General features: G+C 49.3%; 1 protein-coding gene across 1 annotated transcript; it reads right to left on the bottom strand.

Moving 5' to 3' along the window:
- Positions 1 to 6,414: 6,414 nt before the first annotated feature.
- Positions 6,415 to 9,516, bottom strand: ALCAM (activated leukocyte cell adhesion molecule). The gene has a single exon (XM_086933992.1). It carries the CDS (start codon positions 9,216 to 9,218, stop codon positions 7,476 to 7,478), a length of 1,743 nt encoding a protein of 580 aa, XP_086790118.1. The 5' UTR covers positions 9,219 to 9,516; the 3' UTR covers positions 6,415 to 7,475.
- Between the last annotated feature and the right edge of the window lie 5,988 nt (positions 9,517 to 15,504).

Raw genomic sequence — 15,504 nt, 5'->3', positions numbered from 1 at the left:
CCCACTTTACTATCTTCCAGAAAAGCCTGGAATCCTTTGCTCCAGAGGCCTCCTTCAGTTCCTCCCAATGCTTCTCATCCCAGTCTTTTTTGGCCAAGGAAATGCTAGTGTTATATTGCTTCCTGGCAGTTTTGATTGCTACCCTGTCCCTGCTTCTGATAGCATTACCCAGTGTTAATCTGGCTGCCCTGCACTGTTGGTTAAACCACCCTGCTGGTTTAGAGGAAGCTGTGCGATTACCCTTACATGTTCTCATAAAGTATGGCTTTAGGGTGGCGAAAAGATTATTATGGATTTCAGTGATCGCCCTAGATCCTGGCAGTGTGGCACTAGCTAATTCCATGGAAACAATTGCTTTGTCCACTTCAGACCCAATAAAATCCATGGAGGCTGCATTCGCCAACACCGAGGGCCATTTCAATCTACGCATATTATTCGCCATGTCTGGGAGCAACCCATTACTAGCATGTAGATTAGGCTGAGTGTGCTTCCACCAGGTATGGGTCACGCAAAGAGGGTTGTGATCACTTTCTATCCTGCCCTTGACTTCCATGTCACAAACCCCCTGCCAAAGATTAAGACTACAAATAACGTAGTCTATCCTGCTTCTATTATGACCATTATCATATGTGCACACACCTTCCTTATCTCCCTTTGTTCTACCATTGAGGGCACGCATCCCATATTCTAAACACATAGCATTTAAGGAAAGAATATCTTTTGACCAACGTTTGACAGGGGCAAGATTCAGGGAGGGAACACCCCATAGATTGTCCTCTTCCTGCCCTAATGGGTTTTCGGTACTGTCTAGAGGTTCAAAAGTCCTATTTAAATCCCCAGCTATTACTATTCTGTTCCCAAGGGACTTTGATTGCAGAAAATTAGATAGAGCCTCTAAAGTGGAGGAACTCCCATTATTGCAACCTCTGGCATAGACATTGTATAAATCTATCACACCCCACTCTACTGAGGAAATTCGTAGCATTTGAATATCTCTACAGCCCAAGTCCCACATTTTCACAGTAAGTTCGGAACTCTGTCTAATCCAGACTGTGAGGCCTCCTTTGGGTCTGCCCCTAGGACCTCGACATGCCGGAATCGAAAAATTTAGGTAGCCTTGGAGGTAAATAGGATCACAGGCCCAAGTCTCCTGAAAGAAACACAGTTCAAACCCATTAATGAAGTCGGCCCATGATTGTAACATCAACTTACTCCCCTGCCATTTGACCTCTGTCTTTGAAAGCACAGCAAATGTGACAACATAAAAACAAGATTTAAAGGCCTGTTTACAGAAAGTGAGTCTGTGGAAGAGTACAGTAAACATGGTTTGGGCAACGGGAAGAACAAACTGGAGCTGGACAGTAAAGAAAATAAAGCCAGCAAATAGAAAGCCAGAAAAGTTGAGTTACAAGGCACAAAGCCAATGGTAAGCAACGGGTGAAATGCACTTCTCGGTCGACCTTCTTAACGTCCCCAAGATGCTGTTGCCAAACCAGACTGCTGCGACCTAAAAAAAAACTATTTCAAACAATCTGCGCGCCTATTTATATACTTGCACCCATTGAGAGTTAGTCTCTCTCCGCCCCCTCTACATTCCCTAAATTCCTTTCTCTATTTTTAGCCCCCCACTGGCTCACAGATCCTTTTTTCGTCACTTTGTTTCTGCACCGGTTTACCCCCAGGCACATGCATGGGTAACCAGAGATTGCCACAGGGTTCTACAGGCTGAGTTAGCATGAAACAGTAAATGACGGCGGAGACTCCTAAAAGTATGCCAGCCAACAGCCATAAGTCCTAAGGAGAGATTGAGGGAGAAGGAGGAGAAACATATAGGGTGTGAGATGGGATTTTGGTGGCTGGAGAGTGGCTAAGGGAAGCAGGAAGACTATGATGCTAGCTAAAGCAGGATCTGAGGAGAGATACACTGTGGAGAAACTGCTGATCAAGGAGGTGATAAGAAGGGAGAAAGGAGTGAGGGAGTCTATGGAGACCGGACTGATGGGGCAGTGCAAAGACAAAGGACTGGGGAGAGACAGGAAGGACGAAAGAAGACATGGTAGGGAAAGAATAGTGCTTGACTGCAAAAGAGATGTAATGCTTACATTACTTATATTATTCTGAATCCATACTTCCTTGTTCTAGTCATCCTATCCGAGTTGTAATGCCTCTCCCAGAGACATATGCAACCAAAGAAAGTTCAACAAATACATGCCCCTCCCCTAATCAGGCAGATATAGTGCCCACCGTCAATAGCCTCTTCCTGTACGATAACAGGCTCAAGTGACTGTTTGGTCGACCTCCGCTAGAATAGTTTACAAAAATATGTAAAGGAAGGTCAGGCGGGATTTAATGATCAGAGCAGGGATGTATGGGCATGGAGTAGTAGAATTACCAGTAAGTAACTCAATGGTTACCCCATTATCAGAAGGAGGTGCAATGGATTCATCTATCACAAAAAGGATATAAGCCGTCTTTACACACCATTCCCTAATAAAGACCCGTGATATGAATAATATCTCAAAAATGACTGCCTTTTGTGGACACCTGGATTTTTAATAGAGCTGCTTTTTCAGAAAGTGCCCGCCCTCATCTCTAAACCACATATGTCTACCGGCAAGAAATGAAGGTCCTGTTGCTGAAGATGTAATTGAGCCGCCCCGATATTTCTGACAAGAATTTGGGTTGTTGTTCCAAATTGATTAAAAGGTCCGAACAATCATCATCTTCCATTGCCGCAGTCAAATTTTCAATATCGTTCAATAATGATTGTTCTGTATGAGTCACATATGGTCCTACTCTCAATACCATGTTATTAGCTTCATTTTCTTCAAGGCGGTGGGTGTCAGGGGATATTGAAAAGACAAAAAGGGGGGGGGGGGTGAGAGACAGAGAACATGAGGTATAGACACAAAAACAACACAGACGAGGACCTAACGAGACAGAGGGAGTAACAGAGGGTCGGGGCTATGGGGCCCTGACTATTTTGGACAATAAAGCAAGTCATAGCAGTTAATACAAGTATGGGTACCAGGTTATCTTGGCCTGTAGGCCACATATGGAGGCTCATTAAAGGGTCTGTTTGATCACTTGAAGAAAATGCTCAGTATTATTACATAACTTATGGTAAACATCATTTGTTTTAACTGCACCAAGCGTAGCTCCCTTTCTTTAAATGTTTTCAATTTGTGTTATTTCAAACCTGAACCACTCCCTAATATGTGGAAAAGATATGTCATTTTACAACAGGTACACTTACTTTTTTAAAGTTAGTTTCCCATGAATGTGTGTCTAATTGGATAATATCCTCAAATAAAGAAAGTTAGCTTAAGACGGCATACCTTGTTAAAGCATTCTTTGTCTTGTCTGGATTATTGCATGGCGGGTATTACTGAATAATTATGAATGCTAATAAATGTTTTTATGTATGCTCAGGCATTACTTTTAATGCTTACTGCTGTTGTGCTGTGACAAACAGACATAAATAAGTGGCATACATAAGAACAGGATTATGATATAATATGCATATTGCTACAGATCTAGTGATCTGGGTACCTCAGCTACGACATTCAGTGAAGGGTGAGCAGTAGGATTATCACCACTTCCTGTGGCGGAATGACATCACCGGACATTGCCAAAAAAAGATTCGGCCATCTATTTCCGGGGTGTGTCCATCTGTCCTTGTTCGAAGTAGGGAAGCATAGTGGGCACTGGTTGATGCTCTAGAACGTTTTTTCTTTTTTTTAAGTGATCTACATAAGGTTCAAGGGACGGGGAGAGAGTGTTATCTTTCCTGGGTCCTTTTAACTGGAAATCAGTTTATGTTCAAGGTTCCTGCCCCCCCGATGTAGTTCATACGACGTGCCATGGGCCATCGTGAATAAGTTGGTAAACCTTAGTCCCCTGATTACGTTTGCACTGCACAGCCAACCCTCGGGGTTTGAGGGAGACCAGTGCTACAGCACCACGAACTATTATCACAACTCTCCAAAATCTAATATTTTGACCACCTCTACCGAAAATAATTTACAAATTACAAAAAAAATTACAAATTACAACAAAAAAATTACAAATTAGGGCAACCTACTCTGATACTAAGCTCCCCAGCCACTACTTTCGTCCCACCGTGCCCCCTCTCCCCCCAGCCGCCACACCCTTATCGCCACTCTTTTCTTTTGAAAGCTTGATGATTACATTTCTTACTGATAATACATTCTTCAAATTACAAGAAACTGGCGTCAGATGAGCATCAACAGGCCCGTCGAGTCTGTCCTGTTAGTTGTCTGCATTAACACAACAGATCTGCACTTCGCGTCCATTAACATGAATATTGCATATTAGCGGTCATTTTTAAATGGTACTTTACATGCTTTCAGCTGGTGGTTGTCCTTTCGTAATAGTGCTCCTAAAATATTTATGGTCATAACAGTACAGGATGGACCATGGCTCGCCTCACCACCTCCGCCTGTTGAAAGCTGCCCACGCCCTGTGGTCAACCCCAACAGTGTATAATTGATAAGTAAAGAGTAAAGGAAAACAATACATCCCAAGAAGTCAATCCTCCAACAAATCCTGCCATGATCTACCCGCCAAGAGAAGCTAATCAACAATAAAATACAGTGCTCAGAGCCAGAGTTTTCCCCCCAATATTTGCAATTTACACCAACAGCAGGAAAATTCGGTTTAGTTCGCTTTCCTTGCAGAATTCTTTTGAAGGCTCTAGCAGAAAACTCAGGTTTCACCTAATTCACTCCAGTGAATTCTGTCTGGCCCCATCTAAGCATATGGAAGGGGGAGACAGGGGAAGGGGAGGGGGTTGAACACAGTAACGTATGGGGTGGGGCTTTAATGATACAACAGAATGAGCTGCCTCCTTGATAATAGGCACAGGGCGACACTTAAATTAGGTCTAAAAAATGTGTGAACTTTGCTTTTTGCAAAATGTTGCGCCAGGCGGTCACTTCGTTTTCGCCGCTATGTCTTCGCGAGACATTTTGTGCTCGAACCTGTGATGTTTCTACAGAACGTCTGCGCTCACATGTAAAAGACACACCGGATACCTAATTCTTGCCTCGCGTAATTGAAGACAGTAGGCAATTTTGTAACATCTACTTAAATACTGGTGTTAAGGTGGTTTAAAATCACTCCAAATGTTGGCAAAAAGGAAACTCAGGCATACAGGTGAATGATCAGTCAGTTTCTCACAACACTGGTAAAGTGGGAAAGCCACAACTAGGCACCGTGCCTCTTGGTTCCAGGTGACAAGCCGGCCACTACAGTACATCTCCACATCAGGCCTCCCACCCTCACACCCGTGCGCACCTATTACCGAGCTTCCGGGTCACTCGCCTAACATTCCAGTCACAGTGGAATGTAGGTGTTTAGCAGACAGCAACATCTTAATTTCCATCAGCCACTAACAGTTTAAGCATGGCGTCCAGCGTCCTCGGATATGGCACCACATGGCTCTAAGAGCAGTCTCACTGCACACACTGCTGCTGAATGCCGAATAAAACCGCATCAACTGAAGGCGCTGCACGTGTGCAATGAGCTAAAATACTAGTGCGCAAACGTAACAGCGGGCACGTCAAATGGGCCCAGTGTCACCAGTCGCTCCCTCGTGATTGCACTTTGCATCATCACTAGTGAAGTCCGGGCCCGCACTGTGCACAGGTGCACCGAACACAACAGCATATATTGTGGCATAAGTGTGATGCACTAGGGAGCCTGGGTAGATCTGCCACCACCCGTGATCCTTTCCCACCCTACTCAAATGCACGATTAGTGAATATTTGTGTAACGCTTGGAACGAAAGGCAGGGTTAGAAACAGAAACCCAGAGCACACAGTTGTGAACTTCCTGCAATCTTCACAACTTAATCCAGGGCGTTGTGCAATGAAAGAACAGTTAAGTTCAATTCCTTGCACGAAAAGCCTCGGATCCGAGTGCATTTCATTTCTTCGATTTAATTTGCACTGTCGTATTAAAGCAACACTAAAAAGTTGCGATGTTGAATGCAACCAAAACTACAAGACGGTGGCCACAACAGCCTAATTAATATACTGTATAGTAAATTATGTTGTATTTTTTAATTAAAAACCCACGCTAGAACATCCCTTATAGTTTATGAGTAAAGTAAACACATTTCAAGGCAGCGGTAAACTAAGGGCCTAATGTAAAGGTATCAGTTTAAGTTATAGAGTACTGTTTCACCATCAGTAACATTAGTCTGCTATTAGAAACCCATGTTGCTGATACATTAACTATACCATTTTCTGCTGGACTCTGATGCCTGTCCAGTATCCTGTTTTAATTCTCACATCAATTGAAAATGACTTATTTGGTTAGTTTTATATGCTCTCACATGAATTGTTAAAAAGGAACAAAGCCCTCCAAAGGCATACACTCCGAATGTCATTAGGTAAAACGGACACTTTATTGACAGCAAATATTAATTAAAAAAAGGTACCTGCTTTTCAAATAGTGTAACAAAAATAGTTATCACAATTCATTATGCAACAGATTGACAACATCTCCCAAAAGAAAGCCTCAAAATGTATAAAAATAAGATACGTAAAAATGTACAGCAAACAAACAAGAAACTTTCAGTGCAGACATTATCATACAAAACGTAACCGAAGCACAAAGGGTTAACCCATAGTGGTCTTAAGTAGGGTTTTCTTTAATTATGGCTGCCAGAATACTTTCATTGAACTATTACTTTGCAAAGTTATTCCCAAGTGGCAGAATGACCTATTTCAAAGTACCTCAAAGCGGGGTCACGGAAATGTCAGAGCAGGGGGGGGTGGGTGGATAAAAAGCTTTAAGTTGAACATGCCGAGCATCGAGCAGTCCGTGAACTTCGCAGATCTGCACGTTTGTTTCTAGCCTGCAGCAGGTGTGCATACATTTAATGAAAGGGGTTTCTTCGGGAGAGTCTTAGCCGCTTTCTTGGCTTGCTGCGAGGGAGGGGAATGTCGCTACACCAACAAATAGTTCAAGAAACCCATACGGATTCTGTTAAAAACTTCAAGCATGAACAGTTTATGGTTTCTTTGCAAAGCATTAAATACAATGTTCGTGGGTGAAAATGTCATTTTTAAAACGCACACCATATAGCACATTGCCTCTTGGCGCTGATCATCGGGTAGGGGGTGAATTTTAAATAGCAGGGACGTGATTATTTTCCTTCCAATAAGCTGGAGATGTTCTCTGTGAAGATAATGTCAAGTAAAACAGAGTTCCAACACTTGGGCCCCAAACACATGCTCCATTTTCCTGCTTTAAAGGGGCCTAACAGTGAAAAGAAAAAGCCTCGTCGCCAATCTTATAACAGCAACAACCACAGGGTTCGGGAACGTCCCTTTGTTTGATGACGTTTGGCTGGGTTGTAAGTCCTATGACCACATAATTACCTGATGGCCCCTTAAAGCGCTGTGGCCTGCTCTCTTGGTGCGCCCAATGGCCATTTTCCAGGCTCATGCTTCTGTTTTGTGGTTGTTCTCGCCAAGTGCTTTGTTCTCCTCGCCGTTGCCAAGTTCTTTGTCTGTATGCCTGGTCCCTTGCTTGACTTTCTTTGAGTAGAACCAGTAGGCCACGCCTGCCACCAGGGCTGCCAGCAGCAGGCCCACCACGATGCCCACCACCAGCTTAGCCTGGTCACTGGCAAACTGGCCGCGGTCCTTGCCGTCTCCGTCGTCCTCCTCCTCCTCCGGCACGTCGGGCTCGGGGATGTTGATGGCAGAGACGTTGATGGACAGAGAGGTCCTGCCCACCCGGTTTTCAGCAATGCAGGTCAGGGTGGCATTCTCTGCGGGCGAGATGGTGAGCTTGCTGGAGAACTTGAGGTTGGCATAGTCGGTCTCCCTGGTCCCGTTGAGGAGGTCCGGGCCGCCGGAGCTGACCCACTGCACCGTTGCTTTGGGGTACCCCTCCACCTGGCAGCTCACCGTCTTGGTCTTGCCGTCTTTGCTGGCCTCCTTGGACACCTTCAGCCGCGGTTTGCCCTCCACGGTGACGTTGAGCGTCTGCCTCTTCTTCATACCTCTGTACGCGAGGAAGCCCTCGCAGGTGTATGTCCCCGCATCCTTGTACTGAAGGCTGGTGAAGGACGGCGGGGCCGGGATGAGATTTCCGTCCTTCAGCCACGCCACCGAGGCCTCCTCGCTGGAGGTTGGGGTGCAGCTGAGCTGGAGGGCCTCCCCGACCATCTTCGTCACGGACCCGTTGGGGCTCATGGAAACGTCTAGATAGTGCACAGTGACGTCAAGGGCCGGTGACGTCAGGCTCGTGTTGGCCAGGCCGCACTTGTAGGCCCCGGACCCGCTGCGCCTCACGTCAGTGAGGGTGAGGACGCTCGCGCCGGGGGTGCCCTTGTCGCTTCCAGGGAAGTAAAACACAAAGTCCTGCGGTGGGGGGTTGCCGTCGCCCGTGCACGTCAGGGTGATGTTGTCCCCCTCTCTGTAGCCGAGGGCGGGCGGCAGCGTGTCCAGGGAGAGGCGCTGGGTGGGGTAGTGCACCTCGAAGGTGGCCGGCTCGGAGGTGGCGGACTCGGGGCCATCGGGGCCCTGGAAGGCGGCCGAGCAGGTGAACTGCGCGCCCGCGGTCTCCTTGGTGGCCCGGTAGCTCAGGATGGAGCGGACGGTGTGCAGGCGGCTGGCCGGGTCCTGCTCCCGGCTGGCCTCGATGAGCACGGCCCCGTCCGCGGGCTCCAGGGCCCGCCCGTCCTTGTACCAGGTCAGGTTGGCCTCGGGGTAGCTGTCCTGGGCCACGCACTCCCCCAGCAGGGCCAGCTCCCCGGCGGGCAGGAAGGCGGGCTGCCCCTGGATCCGGGGCCGGGAGGGCGCCTTGAAGACCCGCACCGCCGTGGGCTCCTCGTAGACGTTATCCTCGGTGACCAGCATGCACACCAGGCGCCGCTCGTCGCTCACCTGGGCGCGGGCGATGGAGAGCGCGTAGTCGGGCCCCAGCTCCAGGCGGCCCGCGTACTCGGGCAGGGCCTCGTACTTGACGGAGGTGTTCTTGCGAGTGGCCATGAAGACGGGCGAGCCGTCGGGCTTCTCGTACTTCCACTTGCCGAACATGAGCTCGGGCGGGACGTCCCGGCCGCAGGGCACCGCCAGGGTCTGGTTGTAGCGGCCCCGCACGGTGCGCGTGGCCAGGGAGGGCCCCGCGCTCAGCAGCGCGCCCAGCGCGCAGAGGAGCCACGCCGCGCGGGCCATCTCCGCGGAGCGCAGGCCCCTGGACTCCGGCTCTGCCCCGTGCGCCGCCGCCGCCTCTGTCCCTCGGGCTCACGAAGCCAGGCACCTGCTCGGGATCCCGCGCTCGCCCTCTCCCTGTCCGGACCCGTCCTGCTGCTCTCCCCCTTTGTTGGCTGGTGCTTTCCACCGCGCCGCCAGCATGAAACCCAGATGAAGCGATAAGAAGTTCCCGCTGCGGCCCAGGTGGGTGGGTGGGGGAGGAGGAGGCGGCTGCCAGAGGCGGGGAGAGCACAATGGCCCGGCGCCCTCTGATGCTCTGGTGAACATTACACCGGCTCCTCCGCCGAGGTGTCTGCTGCCCCCGCCCCCTCTCCTGCCCCATGGCGGTGCGTGCCAGTTGCACAAAAAAGTGGCTCCGCCGGTTTGGCGTCTCCGGGCGCTGCGGGAGGGGGAGGTGAGGCGGGAGGAATGCATCGAAACAGAGGAAGCTTGAGAAAGAGTGAGGTGCCTGCGGGGTCTTGGTCAGCGCCGGGCGTCCTTCGCACCCCCTGTTCTTTGCCCAGTCCTGCTTCTTCAAACTTACCCTTCGGTACCATTTTCCTCGCCACACTCTTGTCATACCCGTGTGCGTTCTCAAAACTTCCACCAGACTTCACACTACTCACTTATCTTTACACGGAGGTGCACTGAGTTATAACACCTGTGTGCGTTCTCATAGCTTCCATCAGTGCCCCCAGCCTGCCCACACTGCTCACTTATCTTCACACTGAGGTGCACAGAGATATAAACCTCCACCAGAGCCCTCAGCCTGCTCACTTATCTTTGCACTGAGTTATAAACTTCCACCAGAGCCCTCAGCCTGCTCACTTATCTTTACACTGAGATGCACTGAGTTATACCACCTGTGTGCGTTCTCAAAGCTTCCATCAGTGCCCCCAGCCTGCTGCCCACACTGCTCACTTATCTTAACACGGAGGTGCATTGAGCTATAAACTTCAACCAGAGCCCTCAGCCTGCTCACTTATCGTTACACTGAGGTGCATTGAGCTATAAACTTCCACCAGAGCCCTCAGCCTGCTCACTTATCGTTACACTGAGGTGCATTGAGCTATAAACTTCCACCAGAGCCCTCAGCCTGCTCACTTATCTTTACACTGAGGTGCACTGAGCTATAAACTTCCACCAGAGCCCTCAGCCTGCTCACTTATCTTTACACTGAGGTGCACTGAGCTATAAACTTCCACCAGAGCCCTCAGCCTGCTCACTTATCTTTACACTGAGGTGCATTGAGTTATAAACTTCCCCAGAGCCCTCAGCCTGCTCACTTATCTTTACACTGAGGTGCATTGAGCTATAAACTTCCCCAGAGCCCTCAGCCTGCTCACTTATCGTTACACTGAGGTGCATTGAGTTATAAACTTCCCCAGAGCCCTCAGCCTGCTCACTTATCTTTACACTAAGGTGCACTGAGTTATAAACTTCCCCAGAGCCCTCAGACTGCTCACTTATCGTTACACTGAGGTGCATTGAGTTATAAACTTCCCCAGAGCCCTCAGCCTGCTCACTTATCTTTACACTGAGGTGCACTGAGCTATAAACTTCCACCAGAGCCCTCAGCCTGCTCACTTATCTTTACACTGAGGTGCACTGAGTTATACAATTCCCCAGAGCCCTCAGCCTGCTCACTTATCTTTTCACTGAGATGCACTGAGCTATAAACTTCCACCAGAGCCCTCAGCCTGCTCACTTATCTTTACACTGAGGTGCATTGAGTTATAAACTTCCCCAGAGCCCTCAGCCTGCTCACTTATCGTTACACTGAGGTGCATTGAGTTATAAACTTCCCCAGAGCCCTCAGCCTGCTCACTTATCTTTACACTGAGGTGCATTGAGCTATAAACTTCCCCAGAGCCCTCAGCCTGCTCACTTATCGTTACACTGAGGTGCACTGAGTTATAAACGTCCACCAGCACCCTCAGCCTGCTCACTTATCTGTACACTGAGGTGCATTGAGTTATAATCTTCCACCAGAGCCCTCAGCCTGCTCACTTATCTTTACACTGAGGTGCACTGAGTTATAAACTTCCCCAGAGCCCTCGGCCTGCTCACTTATCGTTACACTGAGGTGCACTGAGTTATAAACGTCCACCAGCACCCTCAGCCTGCTCACTTATCTGTACACTGAGGTGCATTGAGTTATAATCTTCCACCAGAGCCCTCAGCCTGCTCACTTATCTTCACACTGAGATGCACTGAGTTATAAACTTCCCCCAGAGCTCTCAGCCTGCTCACTTATCGTTACACTGAGTTGCATTGAGTTATAATCTTCCACCAGAGCCCTCAGCCTGCTCACTAATCTTTACACTGAGGTGCATTGAGCTATAAACTTCCACCAGAGCCCTCAGCCTGCTCACTTATCTTCACACTGAGATGCACTGAGTTATAAACTTCCCCAGAGCCCTCAGCCTGCTCACTTATCGTTACACTGAGGTGCATTGAGTTATAATCTTCCACCAGAGCCCTCAGACTGCTCACTTATCTTCACACTGAGATGCACTGAGTTATAAACTTCCCCCAGAGCTCTCAGCCTGCTCACTTATCGTTACACTGAGTTGCATTGAGTTATAATCTTCCACCAGAGCCCTCAGCCTGCTCACTTATCTTTACACTGAGGTGCATTGAGCTATAAACTTCCACCAGAGCCCTCAGCCTGCTCACTTATCTTTACACTGAGGTGCATTGAGCTATAAACTTCCACCAGAGCCCTCAGCCTGCTCACTTATCGTTACACTGAGGTGCATTGAGCTATAAACTTCCACCAGAGCCCTCAGCCTGCTCACTTATCTTTACACTGAGGTGCATTGAGCTATAAACTTCCACCAGAGCCCTCAGCCTGCTCACTTATCGTTACACTGAGGTGCATTGAGCTATAAACTTCCACCAGAGCCCTCAGCCTGCTCACTTATCTTTACACTGAGGTGCATTGAGCTATAAACTTCCACCAGAGCCCTCAGCCTGCTCACTTATCTTTACACTGAGGTGCATTGAGCTATAAACTTCCACCAGAGCCCTCAGCCTGCTCACTAATCTTTACACCGAGGTGCATTGAGTAAATGAGCATACAAGAGTGACACTGCTGGACCCGTATTTTCTTTTTCTATAAATGAGTGCTGGGCACTTCAGAGGGGTCCACGTTTCACATGAGAACCATTTAACACCCCAATGCCGCCAGCGCCTCCTTCCCCAAAACACATAATTCACCAGCCTTCTGTTCTGCGACGACTTTTCCAAACATAACATGTCTCCAGTATTGAGTCAAACACTATATATATATCCCTGCCCCCTTGTTAAATTGCATTACGCCAGCAGAGCTACCAACCCCCAGTGTCTTATAGCCTGTTTCCCAAACACAGACCCTTTCCTCCCTCTATCCATGCATCACATCCCACTGCCCAGGGGTCACATTCGTTTTAAGTGACTCATTAAATGCAGCTCTCAACCCTGCCACAAGTTTAACGTGGAAAAAAAAGGTCTCTCTGCCCAGTGAAGCATCTGTGACAATCACCAACAACTTGATTGTTGCTTTGTTTGATGACGTCACCTAGGGTTTGGAAAACTATTGTGACATCATTCACACGACGGTCCCTTTTTATTAAAGAAAAGTGTGTGTTGGCGACTTAATTAGCTCACCTACGGGAGTTACGCCACTGCCTAATTTATAGTCAAAGCTGAAATTCATGCCTTGCTACACAGGCTAGCTTTGAGCGTCTGCATATGTGAACAAAGCGTGTATTCATTTCTTATGCAAACATTTCATGTCTGATGCAAAGGTGTGAACGTTTTAGGGAATGCGTGAGTGGCCACAAAGAATAATGTATGCATTTATAAACATTTAAACATCAGCCCATTAAGAAATAACCAGCGGCTCACTGTTTGCCTGACAGTTAAAGCTATTTCAGGGAAGCCACAGATTGTCTTTGAAGCCGGTAGCGTTTGTCTATCCGGGTTGTTCTGTAGGTGTGGACTGTATAGAAAATATACTTCTGTATTCGAGGTTTATAGTGTCTGCCGCGCTTAGCGCATGAGCCCGACTTTTAAAAAAAGTGAACAATTTAGATTTAATTGGTTTTACTTTTTTTGTAAATCGCTGCTACGTTTTCCCCGTGTTGTGAGATAAACGGTAAGGCCATTTTGTGAAAAAAACGGGCGCCTCTGTTAGTTGTGTTTAGAAGCGGAACTTTTTTTTGACCCAGGAGATAAAATGTGCTGGGCGCATTTTTAAAAGGATAACCGTGTTTGCTTTAATGTTTTGAGCGTGTGTTTTTGAGTTGAGCTTGTGTTTTATAGCTCGATTTGTGGCGCACACATGCTTCCACCGTCCCTCTGGAAACGCGTACACCTCTGTAAGCAATGAAAGTGTAAATTGGGGGTAGTTACCCCTACGCTGGGGTTCTAAAGACAAAGAGGACCCCTCCTGGGCTCTTTCAGAGACAAAGAGACCGCTGCCGTGGGCGGGGGCGGAGTTAAAAATTCAACCTGAGACCGCACTGCAAGTGTATGCCCCAGCGGGCAGTGATTGCCCATGTGAATGGGCTTGGTGTGGGGGTCACAAGGTGAAGGGACGGCCCCTCCTCTCTCGCCTACAGGCTGGGGGGGGCCGGGGGGGCTGGCGCACTGGTCTCCACCCCTCCAGATTTGTGCTCTCCTCTCGACCGTGTTATGTTAAACCGTGCAGTGCCAACACGTGTGCCCCCAGAGACTGCACCCCAAAGGCGGCTGCACACGGGCTTGTGGGGGTTCGTCAACTCATATGCATCGGGGTGAATCTGTAGCTTGGCAGTGACTTCACGCACAGAGCTGGTGGCAGGGGGCACGCCGCCCTGGAGGAGTGAAAATCAGGCTGCCAACTTTCGTAAGGCCGGGTTGGCAGGCAGCGCCGTGACAGTTAACAGTTACTGGCCTGGCAAAGAAACAGCGATTAACCCGCCTCATCAGAGGCAATGGGGGTGACGCCTATTTATAGCTCATCCTGCCTGTCGTGTTTATTTATCCGCATTCTGGTGCTCAAAGTCCCGGATTAATCATGGGAAATGCAAACTGCAAGTGACAGACAGACTGCCAAGACAAAAACACCACCAGGTGCGCCGATCACGCCTGACGCGAGAGGACGTGTGATCTGCCGGCCGCACCTCTCTGCATTCCTTCCGAGCCTGCCCTCCCGGCAGGGCCCGGCTGTCTGAGCGCCGACCCTCCCTCCCAGCCAGACCAGCTCCGCTGTCCCTGGGACGCATTCCCTCAGCAAACACCCGGGCCTGCAGGGAGGGAGTGTCGGCCCACTCTAGCCCGCAGAGCCATGCTTTCCAGAGCAGGCGCTCCCCTTCCCTCCAAACCTGTGCTCTGCTCTCCCACCCCTCCACATTGCTAACACCCGGGCCTGCAGGGGGCGCCAGCCCCTTCTCACCTGCAGGGCACAGGCTTTCATGAGCACCCCCCTCTTTCCTCCAGGCCCCTCACCCTTCAAACCTGTGCCCTCCCATATATCCACAGCAAACACCCGGGCCTGTAGTGTATGCCAGCCCGTCCTCGTCTGCAGGGCACAGGCTTTGAAGATCAGACCCTCCTCCTTGCCCCCAAACTTCCCAACCTGTTTAGTCCCACCACTCACCTGCCCACAGCAGCCCACTCTCACCTGCAGAGCACTTGCTTTCCGAAACAGCCCCCCCTCCCTTCCCCAAAGTCCCCCCTCAACCCGAGCTTTCACACCTCTCTTCATTCCCACAGTAGGCATCGGGCAAAGTCAGAGCAGTTCTCACACGCCGCCCAGCTTTCCCACACACAGACCTTTGTATCCAGCAGCTAGACACCGCACACACATTTAAACATTCCCACAGCCCACGCCCTCCATTGTTTGCACTGCCCTTGGTGTGCCAGAGACACCCCCGCGACTGCCCTCTCACACCTGTCTACCTTCTCACCGAAGGTAACTGTTATCGCGTTGCCTCCTGCCCAGCCAGGGCTTCCGGGAAGAAATAAGTGCCTCGCCCAACGTGCTTCTTAGGAGCTCTGCTAGGCGCTACCTAATAGCGCGGTTGACGAATTCCAAGCTGCCCGGTGCCTCTTCCCCAGCACCCTCCGCTGCCCTGTATCTTTTGCTCACTCTCGCAAGCTTTTTGTAATCCATGCTTTCTCACTTTGTTGCAGATTTTTATTGTTGTTATTTTTTATATAGCGCAAACTAGACCCGAAGGTACCAGAGCGCTTTATACATAAACACCAGTTGCGTAAGAGATGGACACATTCATTTCCC

The sequence above is a fragment of the Lissotriton vulgaris genome, chromosome 8 (assembly GCF_964263255.1).
Source record: "Lissotriton vulgaris chromosome 8, aLisVul1.2, whole genome shotgun sequence".
NCBI lineage: Eukaryota > Metazoa > Chordata > Amphibia > Caudata > Salamandridae > Lissotriton > Lissotriton vulgaris.
Note: the sequence above shows the minus strand (reverse complement) of the source record. Positions and strands in the feature narration are given on the sequence as shown.

Bases quoted from the DNA above. Each gene is read 5' to 3' on its own strand.
- ALCAM (XM_086933992.1), bottom strand. From the start codon at position 9,218: ATGGCCCGCGCGGCGTGGCTCCTCTGCGCGCTGGGCGCGCTGCTGAGC.